Below are 26,485 nucleotides of genomic sequence, written 5' to 3'. Positions count from 1 at the left end.
TTTTTGATTGTTTGGGTGAAGTGGCAAACAATATTATTTAGACAGATTCCCTTTAAATTCAGTTCAATTGATTCAAAAATCTACGTATTCGTATTCTAATAATGTTTAGATGGACCCTAATATATTGGGGGTACAAAATTGATAGGTACAATTAGGGCGCAAACCCAGCATTGTTTTTTACCCTAAAGATACTTATAGCGAACGAACGAGTTTTCATCTGAACATGAACTATTTATTGAACAAGCTGACATTAATTAATGTAGTTTATTCTAACAATTGTGATAGCAACCCAAATCTCTCAAATCAAGGAAATAAAGAACACGATACGATCAAAGATGAGTGCCAGTGTATATATTGAAGAATTGAATCAATTACAAAACTTGATGTTTGAAATACTAGACAAAATAATGATGAAGAATGGCGATAACGATTCCACGAGGAACATCGTTGAAGAAGAAGAAGAGTATTGTTATGATATGATAATGAAGTTTGAATCTCTTTTGAATTGTATTATTGTTTGTATTAATAACAGTAGTATAGCGAGGATGGGTAGGAAAATGAATGGTAGTGGTGGTAGTGGTGGTGATGATATTACCAATATACGGTTTTTACAATTTGATTCTGATCACTTAAATGGTCAATTATCATTACTATTTAAATTGAAATTGATGACCGTTAATGATAATGAGACACAATATGTTTTGGATAATCTAATCAGATTGATTAATTGGATTGTACAATATAAATCACATATGAAGACATTGATTGAAAAAGTTCGTTTAGATATGATTAATGCACAAGATATGGAAAGGGATGCTTGTATTGAATTACATTGTAATTCTCACGACAATGATGAGAATGATACAAGAATCCTGAATAATAAGAATAATAATGGGAAAAGGACTGTAAGAACGACGACTATGATAACTACGAAGGATAAATTATTACAAACGACAAAGAAATTGACCAATAATTTAATTAAGAGTAATCAAATTTTACAATCAGGGATTTTACAAAGTGATTTAAATTTGGATGAATTAAAGCAACAGACCAAATATTTAATGACAATTGATGATAAATATACACAATTTGAAAGTATATTCCATAGTACGAATAAATTGGTTAAGACATTGGAAAAGGCCTCTCATCAAGAGAAAAGGGATGTTTATTTTGCTTTGGGGTTTTTAATTTGTTGTATATCTTGGGTATTATGGAGACGTATTTTTAAATTACCTATCAAATTGTCTCTTTGGTTATTATTCAAATTTTTCAAGAGTATTTTATTAACCATTGGGTTAGTTAGTAAACAGATGAGCAGTAGTAAGGGTACGGAAAATAGCATAATATCAAGTGCGCAAGTCAGAGCAACAACAACAGCAACAACAGCATCTTCAATAGAGGAAGCCGACATGACAATATCACCCTCAATTATTTCAATACAATCTTCCAATTATAAAAGTAGTGGTGTGATATCTACTATGATTACATCCATTGAAACCACCTCTCTTACTACTACTACTACTACTACTACAGCAGGTAGTAATAACATTGTTGAGACAACAGATGACTCTCAATTTCAAAATCAAGAAGATTTCGAAAGTAATACAGATCGTGCCTTAGAGGATGCAGTAAACGAAGCCATGGGCCGTATCTTAGAGGAACAAGAGCAAGAACAACAAAAACAAAAACAGCAACAGGAAAACCAATACGGGGATTACAATTACCATGATGAGCTCTAGACAACTTTCATAGACACGTCCATAACTTCATATAACCTGCCTGTATTGTATGCATTCTCTGTACTTGACTATCCTTAGCATATGAATATGACATATAGAACTGTGACGCATGTATTGTATTCAAGAATAGTACGTACGTACGTATGTACTATTTATTATTGCATGAGGTAAGCGAAGCGCAAGTCGCAAGCATATGAAAGTGCTATTATTAGGGGACTATCGTCTGTATTCCGAGTCAACATATTAAAGAGCATGTGAAATAAATCGTAAAGTCACCTCGGCGGCTATAAATAATACAAAGAGAAGGGATAGTGGACCCCTCTCCGGAATACCTGTCAACAAACCAACGGGTATCCACCGGGTAATGCCTGTCCACATAGAGTGGTGCCTGCGCGGGGGACCCCCACTCCGGTTTTAGACACCACATCCGCGGCCCGCCCACTCAACAAACAAACAAACACAAACACACAGTTAACCGCCGCCGCCCGTCGCTTCGCTAGGATAAGACTCTCATAACATTTTCACATTCCACTCACATTTCAAAGAAATATGAAAAAATTTCATCGCGAAACGCGCCCCGCTGTCCATTCTATTTTTTCAACGTCCATACCTTATGTTTATGCTTTTATGCAGAGAAAACGGTAACTGTGAGAAACAGTGTATTCCATATTGTATATAAATACAATAGGATACATCCACAATATAAAGTGCCATAGACCCTGTCATAATTTCTACCCATATATTCCTCGAACAAACCAAGACTGACGACAACAAATGGTAGTCTCTCCGCTTCCACCGCCATCCTTCAGAGATGAAAGTGAAGAAGAAGAAGAATACACAGGAACAAGTCATGGTATAATACAACAACAACGCCCAACTACAGACTATGAAGAATTCCTTAACGAACAAGAAGAATCAACCAAAAAAATGAAAAACAAACAAACAACCACATCATTTGACTATGAAAATGCTTCAGACAACGACGACAGAATCCAAATCAAACCAGTAAACGATGAAGACAATACATCCGTTATAATCACATTCAACCAAAAAATTTCTCCCTTCATCATCACCCTAACTTTCGTTGCCTCAATCTCAGGGTTCATGTTTGGTTATGACACAGGTTACATATCAAGTGCATTAATCTCCATAGGTACAGACTTAGATAACAAAGTCCTATCGTACGGTGACAAGGAAATAGTCACCGCAGCAACATCATTAGGTGCCCTTATCAGTAGTATCTTCGCAGGTACAGCAGCTGATGTATTCGGTAGGAAACCATGTTTAATGTTCTCCAACGTAATGTTCATCATTGGTGCCATCTTACAAATCTCTGCTCATAAATTCTGGCAAATGGCAGCGGGAAGATTGATCATGGGGTTCGGTGTCGGGATTGGATCTTTAATTTCTCCATTGTTTATTAGTGAAATCGCTCCCAAGATGATTAGAGGAAGATTGACTGTTATTAATTCTCTTTGGTTGACTGGAGGACAATTGATAGCTTATGGTTGTGGGGCTGGGTTGAATAAAGTTCATAATGGGTGGAGAATCTTAGTTGGATTGTCTTTGATCCCTACTGTTATTCAATTCACTTTTTTTTGTTTTTTACCTGATACTCCAAGATATTACGTTATGAAGGGGAATTTAGAAATGGCTAAGAAAGTTTTGAGAAGAAGTTATGTAGATACATCGGATGAAATTATTGAAAAGAAAGTGGAAGAATTAGCTATGCTTAATCAATCTATACCTGGTAAAAACGCTGGTGTTAGAGTTTGGAATACTGTCAAAGAATTACATACAAATCCTGCTAATTTTAGAGCCTTAATTATTGCATGTGGGTTACAAGCTATTCAACAATTTACAGGTTGGAATTCTTTAATGTATTTCTCTGGTACAATTTTTGAAACTGTCGGGTTCTCAAATTCATCCGCTGTTTCCATCATTGTTTCTGGTACAAATTTCATCTTCACTCTTATCGCATTCTTCGCCATTGATAAAATTGGAAGAAGATATATTTTATTAATTGGGCTACCAGGTATGACAGTAGCATTAGCAATCTGTGCCATTGCTTTCCATTTCATCGGTATTAAATTCGTTGGTAATGAAGCGGTCGTATCACATTCAGGGTTCACATCATGGGGGATCGTCATCATTGTATTTATCATTGTATTTGCTGCATTTTACGCTTTAGGTATCGGTACTGTTCCATGGCAACAATCTGAATTATTCCCACAAAATGTTAGAGGTATTGGTACCTCATATGCTACTGCAACTAATTGGGCAGGTTCCCTTGTCATTGCGTCTACTTTCTTAACTATGTTACAAAATATTACTCCAACGGGGACATTTGCATTCTTTGCGGGGGTGTCTTTCTTATCTACTGTATTTTGTTATTTCTGTTATCCTGAATTATCAGGATTGGAATTAGAAGAAGTTCAAAGTATTTTGAAAGATGGATTTAATATTAAAGCTTCGAAAGCTTTGGCTAAGAAGAGGAAACAACAAGTCGCTAAGATGAATCATTCTAAAGATACGAAATTTGAACCAACTCAAGAAGTTATTGAAGAAGTCATTGAAGATTGAGCGAAAAACAAGAAGAGAATGACAATGAATAGAATAAAATAAAATAAAATAAAGTAAAATACATAAAAAAAATAACATTCCTAATTTCTAATTTAAATAAGATAAAAGTACTAAGCCACCAGCGGGCAAATAAATATGAAAATGAAAATAAATATATGTGTGTAATCATAATACCAAAAATATTTATCATCATTAGGTAGACTTGCTGTCGACAGGCGTCGCACTTAAATTCCTTACGTGTGATGAATCCTCCGTCGTCTGTCCTGTCACCGTATTGAACGATTCCGCAAAAATTTTCCTTTGTTTTTTCCAGCACGTGCAACTTCAAGAAAAAAAAAATATAATGAAAAATTATCTACGTATAGGCAGGAAAATTTAATTATGCGATGAGATGAGATGCGATTGGCAATTGTAATAATAAAAATAGTAGTAAGAAGTAAGTAATAAACATATTTTCGAGTATCATATATATAGTATAAGGAAACCAAAAGCAATCGCAACCTAGAGTTAAAGATGGCTCCAACTACTACAAAGAAGTTCAATAACAAATCGAATAATAATAAGAAACGTTCAAGTCCTTCTAATGAAAAATCAATAAATAAGAAGGCTAAAATTTCAGTTGAATCTTCTTCTTCAGATGAAGATGAAGATGAATTGGATCAATTAGACGATGATTCCGCTTCTTCTGGTTCTGGTTCTGCTTCTGAATCATCATCTGATGATGATGACGCTGATGAATTGGATGATATTGTCTCATCTGCTTCTGATGTCAACGAAGATGACTTAGATCATTTAGATAACAATGAAGAAGAATCAAACGATGATGAGGAAGGTGAAGACCAAGACAAAGAAGATGAAGACGGAGAAAGGACTGAAGATGGTGAGAAATCGACCTCAGATAATCATACTGAACAAAGAAAATTATTAAAGGAAAGAAAAATGCAAAGAAAATCCGGTATTGAAGTTCAACATATCAAATCATTATGGGAAAAATTACGTGTAAATACACCACCATTACCTAAAGAAGTTCGTGAAAAATTATCCAATGAAATTTGGGAATTATCCAAAAATTGTATATCTGATTTAGTGATGAAACATGATGCTTCCCGTGTCGTTCAAACTTTAGTCAAATATTCTACTAAAGCTCGTCGTGAACAAATTATTAATTCATTAAAGGGTAAATATTATGTTTTAGCAACTTCAGCATATGGTAAGTACCTTTTAGTTAAATTATTACATTATGGTTCTAAAAATTCAAGACAAGTTATCATTAATGAATTACATGGTTGTTTAAGAAAATTAATGAGACATCGTGAAGGTGCATACGTTGTGGAAGATTTATATGTACTTTATGCTACTCAAGAACAAAGACAACAAATGGTTAGGGAATTTTGGGGGGCTGAATATGCTGCCTTTAGAGAGAAGCATAGTGGAACTACAATTGAACAAGTTTGTGAATCTAGTATCGAAAAGAGAAATATTATTTCCAGAAATTTGATCGGTACCATTACAGCATCCGTTGAAAAGGGATCCACTGGGTTCCAAATCTTACATGCTGCCATGAAGGAATTTGTTAAAATTGCAGATGATAAAGAAATATCCGAAATGATTGAATTATTACATGAACAATTTGCAGAATTAGTTCATACACCAGAAGGTTCAGAAGTGGCATGTACATTAATCGCTAAGGCAAACGCGAAAGAAAGAAAATTGTTAGTAAGAGCTTTGAAGGATCATACTGAGAAATTAATTAAGAATGAGCATGGTAATATAGTTTTCATTACTCTCTTATTATGTGTTGATGATACAGTTTTAATATTCAAATCATTTGGACCATCTGTTAAGGAACATTTACAAGATTTCATAATTGATAAATATGGTAGAAGACCATGGATTTATATTCTTTTAGGATTGAACGGTAAATATTTTGCACCCAATGTGAAGAAGGAGTTATCAAAATATCTTGCCATGGCTGAATTAACCTCTAAGAAACCAACATCACAAAAGAGACAAGAATTGTTAAATAAATTTTCACCAATGTATTTGAAGACTATTTCCAAATATTATTCCGAGATTCTTTCAGAAAATCTTGGTAGTCAATTTATTTCAGAAGTTTTAATTAATGATGAATTGTATGAACAATTAGGTGAGAAGGATAAAGCTGTTTTCGTTCAAATTATTGATCGTATAATTACATCCTTTAAAGGTGATATCTCAGAAGAGTCTCATCCAATACATAGACCATATTCTACCAGACTATTAAAATCATTGATTCAAGGTGGTAAGTGGAATAATAAAGATAAGAAATTGGAACCATTAGAAAAGGTAGAAGGATTAGGTGTTCCATTCGCCAAGAGATTTTATGAGGATATCATTGATTCATCCAATCTTCTAGAATGGATCAATACATCTGATAGTTCCTTTACTGTAGTAGCATTATATGAAGCATTAAATGATAAAGAAGAAGGCGATCAATTGATAGGAGATTTAGAAGAAATCAAGGGTAGGATTGATGCCACGAAAGATGAAAATAACAAGGGTGCTCAATTGTTATTGAAACTATTGAAATAAAAAACAGAAGAATCATGAATACTTAATTAATTAGCTTATTATATCAACCAAATAGAGAGAACTTTGTACCATATAAATAACAAAAATCTGCAATTAACGAACTATGGAGACGACTGGCACTACTATGAATTCCGCACAGAACAGGGTTTGCTAGTTTGGCACAATCCTCTGCCTACGGTTAACGAGAAACAGTAAGCGGAAGAGAAACAATTTGGAAATGTATTTGGAAAGCGGTTGTAATTATCATCACTTACGAAACAATCGTCATTTTTGGCCCAGATATTTCAGAGAGAAGGAAGACATATCAAGAAAAATAAACAAGACGAAAACAAAAAGCCAAAGAAAGAAAACCTGTGGAGTATCCTTGAAGTATCCACAAGTTAAGGGAAGAGTAGTTTACAATTATGTATATATAGAATACTATACTGGTGGCAAAATAATAACAAAACAAAACAAAACAATTCATTACACGATGGAGAGAGATAACTCTTACAATTTTCTTTCTGAAGATCCACCATCCAAAAGGCAAAGATTAAATGATTCTGCTGGTAATGGGGAGAACAGTGATGATCATCAACTTGACGTAGTGGATCCAGATATCGTCAACGATGTTGCGACTACATTCGCTAATAGTATCGAAGCCGCTACAACTAATGTTACTACTGGCACTACTTCTGCCACTGCAACTGCTATCGAAGGTACTCATACCAGCTCAACTCATGTAAGTAATACCGAAAATGCTAATATCGATACGAGTTTAATGGCTTCTTTCAATGAACCAGACGATGAGGAAAGTCATGAAGTTAGCAACGATCATGCTGCACCACAGCAAAACGATGAAGAAAGAGAGGAGGAAACCTCAAATGATATCGTAGATGGTACTCTCGAAAATAATGACGATGCTTCTTTCCGGCTCCCTGAAATGCATGAACAACAAGAACAAATCGTGTTCACTAGAAATGTGGAACAACCTCATATAACATTGCACTTACCAAAAGTAGATTTAGAGCAATTGTCTTCCGAAATATCTCAAAATAAAGATATTGACGTCCGGTTATGGAATTTCCTGGATTCGTTTTATGACAAAACCGGCTCCTATTTCAGTTCTTACGATTTTAATGTGGAATTTTCGTCTAACGATTTTAAAGTCTCGGTTTCATCTCCAATGACATCATCAAACAACGTCACTTATAATTCTAGCCGGTTCAATACTAGTGTGAATGAAGATGCTAACTCAACGGCTCCTACATCTGCCGAACTTCTTGAAGGAATAATCCAACACCAATCAGATCCACATTTTACTGCTTCTAATAACAGTTGTAATAACAGTAACAGTAATGATGATAATAACCAAGCAATATCAAGTAACGCAGCTCTAGCCATAACAGACAAGAAGGGCACAGTTTTTAATCCAATAGATATTTCCACAACACCAATGGAAGTTCAAACACAATTTGAAGCAACATTGAAAATATCAAAATTTGGACAATTTTATGACAAAATTTTGATTAAATGTTTCAGATTACCGCAAAGTAAAAATGTTTTCTTAAAGAATGGTTATCAAGTTTGTTTAATTTGTAAATTCTGTAAACATTCTTTATTATTAACTTCCAGTTCAACGGGGAATGCAGCTAAACATATAGGTATTCATACAGGTAACGAATTTTTGAGTGTTCCAGACTCTGATATCAAAAAAAATTCTTCACCATCAGACTCTTCATTATCATCTCCGTCCCCTTCATCCAATAATAATAGTACCATTAATACCAATAATTATCCAAGAAAAGTATTAACAAAGGCAATGATAGTAGGATCTACCCTAGAAAAACTACTGAAAACTAAAAGATTTCAACAGTTACGTTATCATTTCACAATGAATCAATCATTAAACTTCTCATTAGGTTATAGATTGAATATTTTTGAACAACAAATTACAATGAAGGAGCAAGTGACTATTAAAAGATATCTTTTTGAAGTAACTGAATTATTTAAATTGTCAATTAAAAATGCGTTACTCCAATCTTCATTAGTGTCCATTACGTTGGGTATTCGTTCAAACAATGACATGACCGACCCAACTATTTCCTCGTCTCAATTACCATCTCAAAAGTATATGGTCATTTTGGCTAATTTCGTTCCAAATTTAACTCAATTAAAACCAATGAAGAATAGATTGGCCAACACCATGGTTAAGAATAATCATAATCAAACGCAATGTAAAGCTGTGTTGGGAGTTATCGATGTTTCTAATCAAGAATTTCTAAATAATTCCTTATCAAATAAAATTTTAGAAATTTTCAACTATTATGGAATTCAATCAAAAATCTTATCAATAACTTCAGAGAATAATTATAATGAATTCTCATTAGGTGATGAACTTTATCAAAAATTGGCAACTAATGCTAACAATAAGAAATTAATCTCAAATATTTCAAGTAAATTTTTTAATATTAATTGTTTTAAAACAACAATTTCCATGGTTTTGAAAAACACATTCCATAGTTTACATTTATTAGAACCAAAATTATTTGATCAATTAAATAAACTATCGAGACATACCAGATCCGTTGCATCATTGAAAAATGAATATTTAAACTTCGTTAAGAGATTATTACCAGTTAGTGACCCTATGGAACCAATGAGCCAATTAATCTTGTTACATCGATTTGTTGAGGATTGGCCCTTGATTGAAAATTTTGCTAAAACAATGATCAACTCATATCCCATTGAATATGTTGAAATGTTTAAATTCTCGACTGACTCTATTAAGAAATTGAAATTCATTTCCAAAATTTTGAATTCCTTTTATCAATTAATCCTTTCAACAAATTACGATCATACGAATTCCATCATTACAACTTTGTATTCATCCTACAATATTATAAACTATTATAAGGTTTTAAGCAGCATTATAGTGACAAAAGTAGTTACTAACGATGATAATGACATGTTTGGCTTCATGATTGATAATCCTCTTGACACTGCGGAGATTGCAATCATCCAATCTATCTTGGATAATCAATATAAATTCCAAAATTTCTTTAAAAATTTATTATCTGAAAATCTACTGATATCCATTTGCGATTTTCTAAATCCATTTTCAAAATTATCGTTCACTAAACAATTAACTGAAACTAATAATTCTGGGTTGTTAACTAACGCTAGAGTTTTAAGTGACGTTATCAATTGGTTACTACAATATTCTGATATAATGAATGAAACTGAAAACTATTTTCATACTGTAGATAACATTAGAACCAACTCTAGTACTATTATTACTGCTCCACATGACCAACATTTAGCAATAAACTCGCGATCTTTCCCAATTTTAGTTAGCGGTGTTGACCCACAACACGAAATTATAAGATACTTAAAAGAACCAATTTCTATACCACCAAGTTCTGGGTTAGCTGCAACAAAAAGATATTTCACATATTGGATGAAAAACAAAAACAGCTTCCCAACTTTAGCTGCCCTAGCTTTACACTTATTATATACCAAAGGTTCATCAATTGATATTGATCGTGTTTTCTCAATGAGTGGGTGGGAATTTAATTGGAAAGAACCAAATGATGAAAAAATAGTAGATAGTATAGTCACTCTTCGTCATAATGATTCTTTCTTTGATGTTAAAAGAGGTATCAGAAGTACTATTGATGATCCACTATATTCTTTGAAGTCATTATCAACGCAGGGAAACCTTCAATCAAATCCAGACCTAAACCTATAAATTTTTCACCCTTACCGTCACCACTTATGTGTCATCTTTATTCTTTTTAAATAACTCGTAAGCTTATGTATACCATATTATACACATGTACACTTGTAACTCTCGTCCTTGTATATAAAGCACTCTATTAAATCTTTTGCAGGGGCCATTATTTCTTTATGTATCTATATCTATAAAAATTGTTTATACATAATATGGCAATGTCGACCGTTTTGGGGGGGGGGGTTCAGTTCTATATCAATTCAACTTTCCCAGCTTTCAAGAGATCTCTTATTACTTCATACCTCATGACATAAATACTATTAATTGTCAATTCAACATCTTCCTTTAATTCTGGAATAGTAACAGAATAACAATATTTATTAAATTCATTCGTGGTTAAAGATGAATCCTTTTCTAAATTCCCATCAGGCGGTCCGACAACATGAATAAAAACAAATTTATTCCAATCAGGTTCTTCAATCATATTAACACTCCCTTCAGTATCATTAATTGCTTGTAATTCAGTAGGCATATATTTCAAGACACTATCATTCAATAATTTCAATGAGATCAGGAAATGTCTTTCATGATATTCTAATTCTTCTCTGGACAGTATTTCATCTAACGAAATAATATTAGTATCATCCTCTTTCAATTGTCTTAAATATAAACTAAATTTATCAATCTTTGATAATCGACATCGTATAAAACTTCTTATAACAAATTTGACTCTTTCAATTTCTGCTTCCATACATAACAATGGCAATTTTGAATCATGATTACTATTCATTCTAGTGGCAACAGGATCATCATCAGTTGCAAGTTTATTCCTATCTTGAGGGGAATGATCTGAATAATGAGTATGATCGTTCTCGAGGAACCCCATTGATATATTCTCAATATACTCCATTTGTTCTTGAATTCTTGACATCATTCTTTTCATTAGTTCATGAGGAAATGGCAATAATTCAGGCGCACAACGTTCATTTCTCCAACATGTCATCAATTGTTTAAAGCTCAATTCAGGTGATACAATTCTAAGATTATTATCTGTAGCTACCGTAGTAGTGATACGTTTACCATTCTTATCGTTATTAAGACCTGTTTCTAATGAATTATTTAATAATGTATGGCTAGTAGTGTTGGATTCACTTGGAATTTCATCATGTGACGGTAGACTTTCATCGACTGCTGTGGTATCACGATCCAATTCTGCTAAGATATCCTCGATGTCAATATCCATGCTCTTTTAGTATGTCTGTATGTATGGTGTTTTTATTGGTTTTATTTTAGGTCCTTTTGGATAGTGGTTCTTTTTTTCTATGATTTTTTCTTTCACGTCATAAGTAATTTGGTGGTATTCAATAAAGCAATTAGAACATTTGAGAAAAACGAAGCAAAGGTAAAGGAAGGAAAGTATTAGAAAATTAATGCTTTATTCATTTGTTGGGTTACATGTTTAACTGATGGAGAATAAATTAAAGGAATTGGAAGAGAAACGAAAAAGATTAAAAGAGTTAAGACAAAGGAAAGATCGATTTATTAATATTGTTAATGCCAATACCAAGACTAATAATCCCAATGATAATGGTAATGAAGGGAGGGCTCAGGATGGACCATTGAAGCAACAGGTGTCATCTCCAGATGATAAAAGAGAAATCGAAATGATTAATGTGGCAGTACAGACTGATCAAGAACACATTTCTGAATCATATAATAATCACATTGACGATGGAGAATCGGAATCCCATAATATATTTGTATCTCATGAAATCATTACTTATAGTAAGGGTATACAAACAGATGAATATTTCGAGGATGATGAGAACAATGGTGCAGATGCCAATGCCAATGAATCTTCGAATCTCAAGACAAATGAACAACATACTTCTAGTCTTCAGAATCAGAGGAAAGATGAAGAGAACGGAGATATAATATCTAAGAAAGATATTAAGTTTTTAGAACCATTGTTAGTGACAAATCAAGCGAACTCAATCTCCACGACAGGTAGAAGTTTTTCGATTACAGAAATGTTACAAGATTTAAATATGTATGATGGTAAGCTTTCATCATCAAAAACAAGGTTGATATCTAATAATTCTAGTGCCCTTAAACATCTTAAGAGTTGGGAAACAAGACTACCGGTGCAATTACATAATTCTGAAAACTATGAACCTATATGTATGTCCATTGATTTCTATTATAATGAACTTTGTATCGTTTTAATGAAATTATCGATGAAAGAAGGGAACAACAGTACTAAAAGTAGGAAATATCAAATGAATGGATTAGAATGGTCCTATTTGGAAATATTTCATTATGGTAAATCTATATTATTGGATAGGGTTGATTTTAGAGGTCAATCAATGATTGGGGCCAATTTTTTACATAATGTTGAAATTGAATCCAAATATTCAGATAATATTTTCGATAATCATTCTGTTATCCCGATCCTTATCAGATCAAGCACAGGTAAGACGATACTTTATGAACTTCGGGAAACAATGACAACACCAAAATCGAGTACGACGATAAATACGAAGAGTTTTGAAAGGAATTTAATTATAAAGAATTATCATAATAGTCCGATTTTAGGATGGGATGAATATTATATGACTGCTATGGGGAACCAACGGATTATTACGGGTAGTAATAATGGGATAATTAATGAAATCAACTCGATGGATTTATCAATTTTTAATGATTCTTCGATAAGTAATAAGGAGAAAATATCTCAAATTAAAATCGTAGCTCCAAATCGAAATGATTTACTTTATTTAGAATTCAAGCAAGGTGGTTATGATGATGATGGTAATGATAATGATAACGATGGTGCCGACGACCTTGAGGAATCGATAGAGATTAAAATGTTTAGGAAACAATTATTAAGGATATCTCAAAATTCCGAACTATGTATTACTTCGCTTGTTTTACAACCTGGTAATCCTGAATGTATTTTTTTAGGTACAGAAGATGGAGGTATTTATAAGATATTTTTAAACGATGTGAAGGAGAAAAAGAAGATTGTCGTATCGTTATCTAATAATGGATTCTTACCAACAATACCGAAAGGTACTGATGAAGGATATATTAGTTGGGAAGAAGATAACGAAGTTTCATCATCATCAGAAGATGAACAAGAAAACGAACATTATGATTATCGCTATAAAACTACGGATGATGGTACCAAGTTTCTATTTCATAATAGTTATATTATACGAATGATATTCCATCCTGAACATGAACAATTATTAATGTCTTGTTCATTAGACTGGACATGTAGTTTATGGGATATACAAGAGAATGAGAGATTAGACACTGTTGATTTAGGTGCACCTATAATTCAGATATCTTGGCTTCCTCAACTAAAAAAGAAACAAAGAGAATATCAAGATGATGATGATGATGATGATGCTGGTCAAGGCATGACTTTTTGTGCAATGAGTTGCGAGAGTCTTTACCTGATTAGATGGAATATTACGAGGGAAATACGTGACATCGAGATGGAGAACAATGATTTTACAATGGACTGGGTGTCAAAGGGCCCAGCAGTGAAAAAACTACTTATCACTGCGGATGAATTAGGTATGACCATATTCAGTGCGTTCAAAGTCTTTACACAAGATAGAGAAGAAGGGAAAGAAGAGGAAGGTGGTGTCGTTATAGCTCTTGGAGGAGACAGCAATGAGATACACTATTTCAATTTAGATCTAAGTCTATCACCGTCATCATCGTCACCACCATCATCATCGTCACCACCATCATCATCGTGACCACCATCATCATCAGCATCAGCATCATCATAATAGTAATCATAGTAACAATAACGTTTGTCAGAGAGCGGAGTTTAGAGATCGGGGTGGAGCGGAGCGGAAATAAACCGCAACGGGTAAGTCCTATTTCCGTTCCGAGTTCCGTTTCCGCAACCCGCTAGGCATGGAACCCATACACCGCATGTTATTTATTAACAATAACTACATCAGTGAAATCTTACTAAGTGGGAAAAACTGGGAAGCTGGAAAACTGAAAAAACTATTACTCACACATTCACTTACTTACTTACTTAATCACTTATAGACATGTTGAATTCATGGATACAATAGAATAGATAATAATACTAGTAGTACATAAGGTGGGAAGAAGCAGACATCACATACTACTATCTTTGTATTATTATATTCATAATTGCTTCTTAAAGGAAACGAAGGGAAAGCTACACCAACCAAAAGTTACAAAATTCTATATACATAAAACCATGTCCACCAACTTTATGCCAATTGAAGAAGTCATTGAACATTTCAAACAAAATAAATTCGTCATTGTTATGGATGATGAAAGTCGTGAAAATGAAGGTGATTTAATATGTGCAGGTCAAAACGTTACACCAGAACATATAGCCTTTCTAGTTCGTCATTCATCAGGGTACGTCTGTACACCAATGACTAATGAATATGCTGATAGATTAGATTTACCATTATTAAGAACAGGTATGAAATATGAATCATATGATGATGATAGACATGGAACCGCATATACAATCACTGTAGATGTTGCTGAGGGAACCACTACGGGTATTTCTGCTCATGATAGAGCTTTAACTTGTAAACATTTGGCTAATTCAGAGGCAAAGGCTACTGATTTTTTAAAACCAGGTCATATTTGTCCATTAAGAGCTGTAGATGGAGGTGTTCTCAAAAGAAGAGGTCATACTGAAGCTGCTGTGGATCTTTGCCAATTAAGTGGGTTGAATCCAGTAGGTGTCATTTGTGAATTGGTTAATGATCATGATGGATCCATGATGAGATTGGATGATTGTGTTAAATTTGGTAAAGAATTTAATATCCCATTAATTACTATTGAAGATTTAGCCAAATATTTAGAACAACACAAGAAATAAGGGGCATACAACCTTAATAAATACCAAAAAAAATGGAAAAATAAAATAAATTAAAATGAAATGGAATAGAACGAAATCATTCTGTAATATAAAAGACTAGAGACGATAGTTTTACTTGTATATTGTATTTTGTATATTCATCAAGAAACAATAGCATATGATGCGATGATCAGCTGAATTTCTTAAACCAGACAATATGTAAATAGCTTCTCATATATAAAATTTTAGTATTAAAGTCTTATCCTTTTTTAAGCCTTTTATTATACTCTCTTTTAGGATCTCTGTTTGTAATACAGTGTCGTTCTTTTGTCTCATAGTATAGTTGATTAGGAGACGCATAGAGGGGATATAATAGATTACTTAAATTTTTATTGCATTTAAACAATCTACTAAAACGATCTGAAACAAAGAATCAAGAATATATCTGGAAAAGAAATTCATAACGAAGCAACAGAGGTACTTTATATATCTACCTATCAAGAAACATTTATGTTGACTAACAAACATTAGTTCGAATTAAGAGAAGCGATACACACACAAACAAACAAACAAAATGAACAGACTATTTGGATATGGTAATAAGAAATCACACGATCAAATGCTTCAAGAATCATCTCAGGCAATGAATCAAGCACAACAAGGATTACAACAAAGAGTATCTCAATTAGACACACAAATTTCTCAATTAAATTTCCAATTACAAACAATACAAAAGAAATTATCATCTTCTAAATCAAAATTAGGTCAAAAACCATTAAGACAACAAGCATTAAAATTATTAAATAAAAGGAAACAATTAGAATCAATGAGAGATTCCTTGGATAATCAATCATGGTCCATGACCCAAGCTCAAATGACAAGTGATAATTTGAAAAATACAATGGTTACTGTTAATGCTTTGAAACAAACTAATAAGGCATTGAAGGCACAATATGGGAAAATTAATCTCGATAAATTACAAGATATGCAAGATGAAATGTTAGATTTGATTGAACAAGGTGATGAATTACAAGATATATTATCATCAAATGCAATGACCGATGATATAGATGATATTGATGAAAGTGAATTGGATGCTGAGTTAGATGCATTAGCAGAGGAAGATTTAACAGATATGATGCAGGAATTTGAAACAGAGACACCACAAATGGGGGATAGAAATGCAGTACCTTCTTATTTGAGCGGTATTGTGCCACAATTTGTTGATGAAGATCCTGAAACTGAAACAAAAAATGCTGCTAATTTGGAAAGTGCACAGTGAAAAAAAAAGCAATCTTTTTTTTGAAACTCCTGAGCATTACAATGGTCACAATTTTCATTTGAATAAGTAGAACAATACTACTGAGACCTCCCCATAGTTATCTATCAAATTACAGGACATAATTCAAAGCTCCATCTATGCATTCATAGCGACATCATTTTTTCAAGAATAATATAATTGAAAACCAGAAAAACGGTACACCAAGCAATATATATATAGCATAGGAGTCTGTAAATATATTTGTTGAGGTTATCTCTGAAACAATCATGTGTTTTACAAGTTATACCATTTGTCTGTGTGTCAAACAGTGCTTAAGTATAGTCCTAATAAATTTGTATGTGAGGAATTCGCGACTACTTTATATAATATATATGTATATATATATATATGATGTATTGACAATAAATATCCAGAAGAACGAATGATAAATCCACAACAAAAACAAGCATAGCATTAGATACAGCTATAACAATAAGAGAAAAGGACATCAAATGAGATAATAATGAGTGATCACGAAGATGATATAAACCAGGAGTTTCTAATAACGACAAGAAAACGTCGTTCAAATGCTGGTAATAAATTGAAAAGTTTACTAGAACAAGAGTTGCAAGATTTGCAAATAAAAACTCAGCAATTTGATGAAGATGAGATAGATCTTTTGTTCCAAGAAGATGCAGATGATGAAGATTTTGAAGCTAGGCTACAACAAGAAGAAGAGGACACGGAACAATCAGAAGAAGGTGAACATGAAGGCCAAAAGAAATCAAGCAAACAAAGCGAAAAATCAACAGATTACGAGGAAGATGAGGATTTAATGCTGAGTGAATCAGAAGATGAGGAAATTGAGGGCTCAAATAACGAAGATAATGAAGCAGGTGAAAAGGAATTACAACTTCAGGAAAGACTACGAAAGAAGAAAAGAATTTCCAAACAAAGGGCTCCTCCTGTTATTGTAAGGAAAAGACAAATTAAACCCGTTAGTGGTGAAGATGAAGTTCTAACCATCAAGAAGAAAAGGCCATCGTATGATTATATCAATGCAGAAACTTTATTACATACTGATAGAAGAACATCGAAAAGATCTTCTGTGGTCGCAAATAAATTACAAGTTTATGCAAAATTATCAAAGGCTGAAGAAAGACGAAAAGAAATCCAAGAAAGAATTAAAAAGCATAAAGAAGCACAAAAACATCATATCTTAACTCAAGAAGATAGAATGAGAATTGCCTTGGAAACTGAAAAATCAAATATCTTAAGTTTAGATAAATATAAACAACAAGAAATTACGAAAAAGCAATCTCGATTGGCAATGCAACAGCGTCAAAAGATGAAATTCACACCGGAAGATGTTATATTACGGACTGTAAGTACATCATGGATAGTGACTCCGAATATGGAAATCGATGATAAGCAATATTGGGACGATCAACTACAAAGGAGAGATAAAAAGAAGAAGAAATATCCAAGGCGACAAACGAAGAAACGAATCCAAAAAATTGAAGAGCAAAATTTGACACCAACTACATCTGAAACTACAGCACATTCGTCAAATAATGGTATCACTGAGATTAAAAATGAAGATGCATCAGAAAATGCGGAAGGAAGTGTATTCATAGAAGAGGCTAAGGAGAACCAGACATCCTTGGGAAATGGGGATTCATCACCAAAAAATGAGGAGATGATGACTGAACAATTTTCGGGACCTGATTCTAATAATAAAGAAAAATCAATAGAAAGTATAGCTGCCCCCGTGCACAATAAAAACAACCCAATTCCAGATAGAGAGGTATCGCCAGATATTAGTCATGAGATTTCTAAAGATTTATCCCTTGAAATGGCTATGACTAAAGCTATTCGTTCAGATTCAAGTCAAGATAGCTCAAGTATGAAGGAAATAAATGACGATCTCCCCAATACTCATGTTATAGATGAAAATAAGGAAGATACGAGCGCATTGTCTCCACATTCGTTGCGAGGCCATGACGAAAATAAACCAACGAACGTTGAAGCCTTAAAAGCTCCCTCGAAAGAACATTCTGTTGTGGAAGCGTCAGACATAACGAAACAAGTATCGTTTGCCTCTACACCTGAAATTGCCATTATCAGCAGGGATGATCCAACATTGTTAGTAAAATCTTCAAAGGAAACTACACCTATTGAAGAAGTACCAAAAGAACTTGAATCAGATGATATAGTAGTGGCAACATCCGAAACCAGCATAGAGGATGAAATAATTTACGAAGGTCCTAACCAGCTTGTATCTAAGGAATTTGTCACGTTATACAAAACCACTACTGAGTATACGGGAGACCTCTATACAACGTTATTTGGTAAACCCGTTAATAGTAGTGAGAAATCTTTGAATGTAGAGACTATTTTGAAATCAACCTTATCTGAAAATGATGAGACTGATGGGATAAAACCACAAGTGTTTTGGATGAATACTGACCTATCTATACTTGATAAATTCCCCGCCTTTGGAGAGTATGATAAGAAAATTTCCCATGAAATTACTGTACAAACTGATAATAGTAAAGAGATCATTTTGAAAACAGCGCCACCAGCTGGTATTTATTTACCAAGCGGTATGAGGAAAAAATGTTTAATTACAAATAAGGACTGCCAATATTTTGATCCTAAAAATGGTATACCATATTCAGATTTGGAAGCATACAAGATTATTCAAGAATTACAAGAACCAGAAACAGGCTCATATAAGTGGTTTGGGTTTAAGAATGGTGGTATTTATCTGAATACGAAACAAACTCCTGCCAAGGGTGTACCGGAAGGTTTTTAATGACAAGAAAAATAATACAAAGTAATTACATATGTTAATTATCTTGGAATAATGTTATAATGGTCTATAATGAACTTGAATATTTAGTCCGTCGTCCCTTTTTACGTAATCTTACTATATGCCTCGACTAAGGCCTTGAAATGCTTCTCTGTTTCCTTCAGAATTAGTGGAACGAAATCAGGCATACGTTCACTTTCGGTATCAATACTTTCTACTTGCTCATTTTTCTCATTAATATCATCTTCATCATGTTGTGTTTCTAGCCTTTGTTTCAATAAAATGTTGTAAAGATATAAATAGTTCAACGATAGGAACCGTTCGGGTGATTGTGTCGATTTGCTACACTTAGTCATTACAGTTTCGAAGTCATTCCTTATCCTTATAATGGAATTATAAAGCGGTTCTGAACGCTCATCTGTGATCATATCATCATCATCATCATCAGCATCATCGTCATCGTCGTTATCATTATTATCGTTTGAGGTATTCATATCGGTAGCAGTACTATTACTATCATTGTAATTGACGCTAGCATTCTCTGATTTATAAGTGGTTCTTTTCGCTAGCAATAATAAACTTGATAAGAATTTCCCGAATTGAACGGTTAACTCATGTGGTTTTGCTAAAAGATTACTATTATGTTTTTTACTAGTTAAATTTTTCGTTATTGAAACTTTCCTCAAATTCTCACATTGAGAATCAATCAATTGTTGAAATTTGGGCCAAAGTAAAATCAATTGATCATTTAAATAGCTTGTGATAACAGGTAACTTATATTTTTTGGCTTCAAATTGTAATTGATTTGCAACACGTATACTGATTAATACACCGAATATATCATAAGATTGTTGGAGTAAATGATTTATTGTATATTCCATTGCTAAATCTAAAGTAGGTTGGAAAATTTGTTCAAGGATACCGTTAAGTTCATTTTCGTTTTCACTAATTTTAAAGAATTTCTTCAAGAAATTATATTCCACTGAACAATTATCAAATATGGCTAAATTTAGATTCTTAAACCCTGTTTCTATGTATGTGTCTTTAGTGTGGATATTTTCAGCAATCTGTGAAACCATTACTGTATTATCCTCCTTCGATAATATGGATAATCTTTTCCTAATCTGGAAATAATCAGATATTGCTGCATCTGTTATTGCTGTAGAGCCATAAAGATACGTGGGTGACAAATACGTTGGCAGTAGAGATGTATTAGCGCTTGTAGTATGATTAGCTAGATCTATTATGGAGACGTTAGCTAACCCATTACCTAAAGAATATTGCGAGTCGATTTGTTTAAATTGTAAGATGGTTAAAGATCTAATATAACGAGCAAAATATTCTTTATAGTACCATCTCATTGTATATGAATAGGCTTGTCTCAATTCTAAAGCTAGGGAATAGTTATTGTCTACGATGAATTGGAAACCATCATTGAATTTCAATAATTTATTTTGAATTTGTTGTGATGGAGTTGGTTGATGACTTCTCAATGACTTAATATTGAAAACTATGAATTTTTTAGATCTTTCCAATATTACCTCTTTTAAACATTCTAAGATTTCACACATTGTTTGAAAATCCTTTGGAGGTGTTAACGTTGAAGTTCGTCTGTCATTTTCTGTTCCTGTCGTTGATGTGCAGTTATACTTGGCGTAGATCTGTTGCTTATCTCTAATAAAAGCGATGTTCTCTTGCCAAGATTCATCTATCTTACCATGAAGGATATCTTTAATTATATTAGTTGGTATAATCAAGTCATTAACAAGCGGGCTAATAGCCGATAACTTGGTAGCATTGTACTCTAATAAATGTTCCAATTCGGACGATTTTTCTCTAATAAAGCTTAAATCTCTTGTAAAATCTGATAATTGTGTCTTAAAATTAGTCATATAATCACGTAATGGCGGAACTACATCATTTAAAGTGTGTGAAATGGTTTGTCTTTTCTTCTTTAAGGATTCCAATTCATTCCACAGGTTAGTATTCGCCTGATATTCTGGAATGTGACATTCGGAAATAAACGTTTCGAAAATGTCTGAAGAGCCTATATTAGTAGCTCGAGTTTGTTCATCTTCAGGTATTCCTTGGTCTAGTTGTTTCTTGGTAGTAGCACCAACCTGTAAGATATTATCTAAGACATCCATATTTGTTCCTGAGAAGAACTCTAGCAGTAAAAAAACAGATGGTCACTCAATTGGATAAAAAGAAAAGCTGCTATCAAGATGCCTATACCTCTTGTCCTCGTCAACGTTCTAGTAAAGAATGGTTCATCCTTTATGATGTATTTAGTTACCCATATAATATTCAAATCTGTCCTTGTTTATTGTTTATATCATGATTATCTGTTAATAATGGCAAAAAAAGGTCCTACCCGGATTCGAACCGGGGTTGTCCGGATCAAAACCGAAAGTGATAACCACTACACTATAGGACCGTACGAACTTGAAGTTTTTTATATTGTAGGGGTTACAGTTCAATCATTAATCTCATGTGATGTAAAACTACAATTTTGATGAGGAGATGTCCGAAATTCGGCTATCGGAGTATAGAACTTGGTATATAAACATAATCTGACGCCTTCAGATAAGAAGGGTATTGTAATGTAAAGATAATGATTACAAACAAAAGAAAAGTCGCTTAGGTCATCCAGTATCTAACAACACTTATAAATAATTTATTGTCAAAAAGTACCTATCCTTCACGGGCTTTTATTGAAAAGAATACATACAAAAGGGAGCGTATACCCCTCTAGCACTACAGATCATATAACCAAGAATAATTGATTAATGAGATTGGCCGTAGTAGAATGGAATCGCCAAAATATTAGTGGAATAACAGGCTTTATGTCTATATCCTGTTGGGTCGTTGTATTTCTTCCTCAAATTTATGAGAATTTTATTAGGAAGTCATCAGAAGGTTTATCTTTGTTATTTATAGTATTATGGTTAATAGGGGATATCTTCAATTGGTTAGGCGCCATTAAACAAAGATTATTAAGCACGATGATTATATTAGCCGCCTATTATACTATAGCAGATATAATACTTTGGTTTCAATGTATTTGGTACCAAGAACGAGATTCTCTATTCAAAACACTTGCTGTCAAAAACAGTAATGGTAATACTGAAGAAGGCAGTAATTATGAGAATGAGCCGCTTTTAAATTCGTTACATTCCATCGAAAGGGCCTTGACTATTCCAGATTTGGAACATGGTAGTCAAGATTTTACTTATGACAATAATAAGAAGCTACGAAATAACGGTAACTTAACAATCCATAACTTCTTAATTGTAAACTCGGTGATATTTTCAGGTTTTCTTTCATGGTATATCCAGTATTGCTCAACTTTACCCCCTAGGCGAGATACAGCATCTTCAGTGTCACCAAAAGCCTCAACAACAGTACCAAGATTGGAAATGGATCTAATGGCACAAATCTTCGGTTATTTGAGTGCCGTCTTATATTTAGGTTCAAGGGTCCCACAAATCTTATTGAATTTTAAAAGAAAATCATGTGATGGTGTCTCTTTTCTTTTCTTCTTATTTGCATGTTTGGGTAATACATTATTTATCATTTCAGTTTTAGTTGTTTCATTGGATCCAAGATACTTATTAGTTAACGCGTCATGGTTAATCGGGAGTTCCGGAACCTTGCTTTTAGATTTGACTATTTTCATCCAGTTTTTCATATTTGGTGATGGCCAAGAAAATAGTAAACGTACTACTGCTGAAGAGGAAGAAGAGTATGAAGATGCTACTAATTTTACAAGTATGAACACACAAAAGATAACTAATTTAATTCATGATGAAGAGAATTAAGATTATGGCTCAATTAACTGAGGCACATATCTAATTTTTGTTTTTTTTTAAAAAAGGCCCTTTTTACTTCTTTTTATGAAATGAATAATGTAGAATCCAGTAATCTTACTAATACTATTTAGTATAATACTGTCTGACCAAAGGCTGCTATACATCCATGAACCTGGTCATCGTTTTTCCCCTTGGCTATTTGGCTCTTTCTCGCAGACGCTTGGCAATTTTGACGACGGCGCGTACATTCCGGCTCCCTTAATTTATTTTAAAGAAGCGTCTGGGTGTGACACAAAATATTTTAATGGTCTACTTACGAAAGCTAGGTAAGTCGAGACTATAAAGGTTAGTCGGGTTTTTGACAGAGTCTAATCAGCATATACCGACAAAATCCTTTTTGTTTAGAAACATTTTTTTGAAAATTCTTTTAATCTTACTAGCAACAAGTGCATCATAGTAAGCTATCTAGAAAATCAAAAACAGTAAGAAATGCCGGCCCTTTCACCAACTGAGCATATTGAGGAATTACTTTTTAAAACAGATATTCCAGAATTAGCATTATCTTCTTCATCTATTCAAAGCCCTGGGCAAGAGCAAGATCATGGAGAAGAATTATCTTCAGCCACAAGTCAATTCACTTTCAGTGATACTATCGATGATCATAATAATGGTAATAATATAAATGACAATAGCAATAATAAAAACAATGACACTAAACAGAAGGGTTCACCAAGGCAATGGTTCTTCAAGTCGTTCCATCAAAAATCAAATAATAATAATTCCTCATCATCTTCTTTATTCTCGTCTTCTCCTTTGAAAAAAGAAAATAAAAAGGATTTTAATGAGGTGGAAAATGTACAAAACGGTACTATTCAAAAGGATTCAAAACCTATTTTAAGGGGTAGAAGGAGCTTCCGTTCTCATTTTAAACGTGAAAATAATAATTCTACTAATGATGATTCCTCCAACCAAATTGAAGTAGCAAAGAATCATTTTTGGAATTGGAAAACATCAAACTCATCAATTAAAAAAGATGACAATATTACTGAGTTTTCGAAGTCCACTTCTAATAAGGAAAGATTAGCAAATGAATTATTGGGTACATTATCGTCAAAAACTTACAGTAATACATCAAAGGGTAAGGGTGATGACTCCACATTCCTGAATGCTGGAACAAGTTCCATTGAATTGGCTGAAACTGCAAGAAAAAACTTAAAGAAATTGTTAAATCAGGAAGATCTTACTGATAACGAAACTACTACTGATACATTTGGTACTAATGAATCCGTAAGCAATCTTGAAAACGAAATAGAAAGTCAAAGTGAAAATGAAACTGAAACAAGAAGCGAAAGTGACGACACAACACAATCAGATTTTGAATCAGAACCTGTATCAGAGTTTAAGGATGAAATCAAAGGTATAGCTGAGAACGGGAATACAGACGAAGAAATTTCCCCATTGACACCAATAGAAGATGTTCAAGAAAAAGAAAAATTGCTCGTTCCAAACCCATACAAATTTGTTTTTGAAACACCAAATGAATATATATCTCGACTTGAAATATCTACAGATGCACAAATAATTGATAAAAAATCTGAAACATTGAAAAATTTCCAAGCCGTTTGGAATTTGTGCACTATAGGCAATGCTGAACACGTTGAAGATCATTTAACTAATATTACATTATATCAATTGAGCTCTGAATTATTGAAATTAATTAAAGAAGGAGCTAGAGAAAAGGAAAAGTTGAAGTCAACTTTAAAGGATAAAAATGACCAATTGAAGAAAGTAGAAAGAGATATAGCCGACAAGATTACCATGAATTCGACTTTGAAGAAAGAAGTGGAGAGGAAAAATAACCTTATTCTTGAAAGAAACCATTTAATGCAGAGTGATCTAAAACAAGATAAATTTAAAACAGATGAAGAAACTCATCTTGAAATTTCTTTGAAGAAAAATAAAGCTAATACGGACACTGAACAATTAGAGAATAATTCAACTAATGGGAAAGAACCACATAGTGCTACATATTTGGAAGAATTACTTTTTACTGAAAAGAATAAGAACCTATTATTAGCCAAAGCAATTGATAAATATGAAGGGAAACTAACGGCGTTTAGGAAAAATAAGAAAATATCAGACTGCTACAAAACAGAGTCATTAGATTTTTTGTGTGAATTGAGGCGTTCATTTGGAGGTATACTTACTAGCATTACAATAAACCAGTTTGATATTTACTTGAAGAGGTTATTTTACACCGATTCCTTAATTAAAAGTGAATGCCCTGATGATTCTCAAGTTAATAGAATGATTAAAGATATTCAACAATTTTATCGACATGAAGTTGTAAATAATTTTTTCAAAGAAATAATTGCACAATTTGTTCAAATGGAAACATCGAATACATTTTTAACGAACCAACTATTTTCTTTAAGGACTGAATTGCGCAATAAAAATAACTGTATATCTTATTTGAAAAATGTTGATCGCACGAAATCAAGAAGTAGAAGTAGTAGCAAGGGGAGTATAGTGCAAAAACATGCTAATGAAGATCAAACACGAAGTTCAGAAGCAGTTCCTATCGATGCAACAGATACTACTAATATGCAGTCCTTCGGATGGAATACTAAAGGTCCAAAAGTTGAATATTAAGGGAAAGGGTACTTTTTTTTCGGTTTTGAATAGAGTTTGTATACTTAGCTAAATTACGTAAGGAGGATACTCGTGAAATTTTTATAAAAAAAGCATTAAAAATAAGAAAAGAAGTACCACAGTTTGTTACAACCTATAGACAATATAGATTAATTGCATTACTTCATCAAAAGGGCGTTATGTAAATAGTTACAGTTCTTGAAGCAGACGACATAGCACAGTAGTATAGTTAGTTGTTGGTTACTTGAAACTTGTATTTTTTTTGGGGAGACATGCTATGACATAGGCGATACAATGACGGTATGTACCTAACCTTTAATCAAGTATTGGTCAAGGAGGTATAAGTTATACCGTATAAGACATACTCTAAGTTCAAGTTCATTGCTACAGAACCTATAGAATAGATTCATCAATTTTAGTAGGTTAACTTTCTTTAACGGGATTAATTTGTTTTTACATAATCT

At 33.1% G+C, this 26,485-nt stretch overlaps 12 protein-coding genes and 1 non-coding gene across 13 annotated transcripts; 10 read left to right on the top strand and 3 right to left on the bottom strand.

The window, feature by feature from the left end:
• Window positions 1–335: 335 nt before the first annotated feature.
• On the top strand, window positions 336–1,739 carry SEC20 (Sec20p; the record flags this gene model as incomplete). Its single annotated transcript, XM_003668061.1, has 1 exon — window positions 336–1,739. One exon carries the CDS (start codon window positions 336–338, stop codon window positions 1,737–1,739), a length of 1,404 nt encoding a protein of 467 aa, XP_003668109.1.
• Window positions 1,740–2,513: 774 nt separating this feature from the next.
• ITR1 (myo-inositol transporter ITR1) lies at window positions 2,514–4,322 on the top strand (the record flags this gene model as incomplete). The annotated part of the gene is made up of 1 exon (XM_003668060.1): window positions 2,514–4,322. One exon carries the CDS (start codon window positions 2,514–2,516, stop codon window positions 4,320–4,322), a length of 1,809 nt encoding a protein of 602 aa, XP_003668108.1.
• Window positions 4,323–4,835: 513 nt separating this feature from the next.
• On the top strand, window positions 4,836–6,893 carry PUF6 (Puf6p; the record flags this gene model as incomplete). Its single annotated transcript, XM_003668059.1, has 1 exon — window positions 4,836–6,893. The coding sequence occupies one exon, from the start codon at window positions 4,836–4,838 to the stop codon at window positions 6,891–6,893; it is 2,058 nt and encodes a 685-aa protein (XP_003668107.1).
• Window positions 6,894–7,110: 217 nt separating this feature from the next.
• Window positions 7,111–10,623, top strand: NDAI0A07090 (uncharacterized protein; the record flags this gene model as incomplete). The annotated part of the gene is made up of 1 exon (XM_003668058.1): window positions 7,111–10,623. One exon carries the CDS (start codon window positions 7,111–7,113, stop codon window positions 10,621–10,623), a length of 3,513 nt encoding a protein of 1,170 aa, XP_003668106.1.
• A 232-nt stretch (window positions 10,624–10,855) lies between these two features.
• On the bottom strand, window positions 10,856–11,848 carry SLD5 (DNA replication protein SLD5; the record flags this gene model as incomplete). The annotated part of the gene is made up of 1 exon (XM_003668057.1): window positions 10,856–11,848. One exon carries the CDS (start codon window positions 11,846–11,848, stop codon window positions 10,856–10,858), a length of 993 nt encoding a protein of 330 aa, XP_003668105.1.
• A 223-nt stretch (window positions 11,849–12,071) lies between these two features.
• Window positions 12,072–14,378, top strand: PAC11 (dynein intermediate chain; the record flags this gene model as incomplete). Its single annotated transcript, XM_003668056.1, has 1 exon — window positions 12,072–14,378. The coding sequence occupies one exon, from the start codon at window positions 12,072–12,074 to the stop codon at window positions 14,376–14,378; it is 2,307 nt and encodes a 768-aa protein (XP_003668104.1).
• Window positions 14,379–14,860: 482 nt separating this feature from the next.
• On the top strand, window positions 14,861–15,502 carry RIB3 (3,4-dihydroxy-2-butanone-4-phosphate synthase RIB3; the record flags this gene model as incomplete). The annotated part of the gene is made up of 1 exon (XM_003668055.1): window positions 14,861–15,502. One exon carries the CDS (start codon window positions 14,861–14,863, stop codon window positions 15,500–15,502), a length of 642 nt encoding a protein of 213 aa, XP_003668103.1.
• A 553-nt stretch (window positions 15,503–16,055) lies between these two features.
• VPS60 (Vps60p) lies at window positions 16,056–16,763 on the top strand (the record flags this gene model as incomplete). Its single annotated transcript, XM_003668054.1, has 1 exon — window positions 16,056–16,763. One exon carries the CDS (start codon window positions 16,056–16,058, stop codon window positions 16,761–16,763), a length of 708 nt encoding a protein of 235 aa, XP_003668102.1.
• A 502-nt stretch (window positions 16,764–17,265) lies between these two features.
• On the top strand, window positions 17,266–19,560 carry VPS72 (Vps72p; the record flags this gene model as incomplete). The annotated part of the gene is made up of 1 exon (XM_003668053.1): window positions 17,266–19,560. The coding sequence occupies one exon, from the start codon at window positions 17,266–17,268 to the stop codon at window positions 19,558–19,560; it is 2,295 nt and encodes a 764-aa protein (XP_003668101.1).
• A 101-nt stretch (window positions 19,561–19,661) lies between these two features.
• On the bottom strand, window positions 19,662–21,704 carry VPS52 (Vps52p; the record flags this gene model as incomplete). Its single annotated transcript, XM_003668052.1, has 1 exon — window positions 19,662–21,704. The coding sequence occupies one exon, from the start codon at window positions 21,702–21,704 to the stop codon at window positions 19,662–19,664; it is 2,043 nt and encodes a 680-aa protein (XP_003668100.1).
• Window positions 21,705–21,922: 218 nt separating this feature from the next.
• Window positions 21,923–21,994, bottom strand: NDAI0Atrna8Q. Its single transcript has one exon. It is a non-coding gene; the product is annotated as a tRNA-Gln (tRNA).
• A 352-nt stretch (window positions 21,995–22,346) lies between these two features.
• On the top strand, window positions 22,347–23,378 carry RTC2 (cationic amino acid transporter; the record flags this gene model as incomplete). The annotated part of the gene is made up of 1 exon (XM_003668051.1): window positions 22,347–23,378. One exon carries the CDS (start codon window positions 22,347–22,349, stop codon window positions 23,376–23,378), a length of 1,032 nt encoding a protein of 343 aa, XP_003668099.1.
• Window positions 23,379–23,858: 480 nt separating this feature from the next.
• Window positions 23,859–26,021, top strand: YSW1 (Ysw1p; the record flags this gene model as incomplete). The annotated part of the gene is made up of 1 exon (XM_003668050.1): window positions 23,859–26,021. The coding sequence occupies one exon, from the start codon at window positions 23,859–23,861 to the stop codon at window positions 26,019–26,021; it is 2,163 nt and encodes a 720-aa protein (XP_003668098.1).
• Window positions 26,022–26,485: the final 464 nt, after the last annotated feature.

The sequence above is a fragment of the Naumovozyma dairenensis genome, chromosome 1, assembly GCF_000227115.2.
Source record: "Naumovozyma dairenensis CBS 421 chromosome 1, complete genome".
Lineage (NCBI taxonomy): Eukaryota > Fungi > Ascomycota > Saccharomycetes > Saccharomycetales > Saccharomycetaceae > Naumovozyma > Naumovozyma dairenensis.
This window is presented reverse-complemented; position numbering and strand designations above follow the sequence as displayed.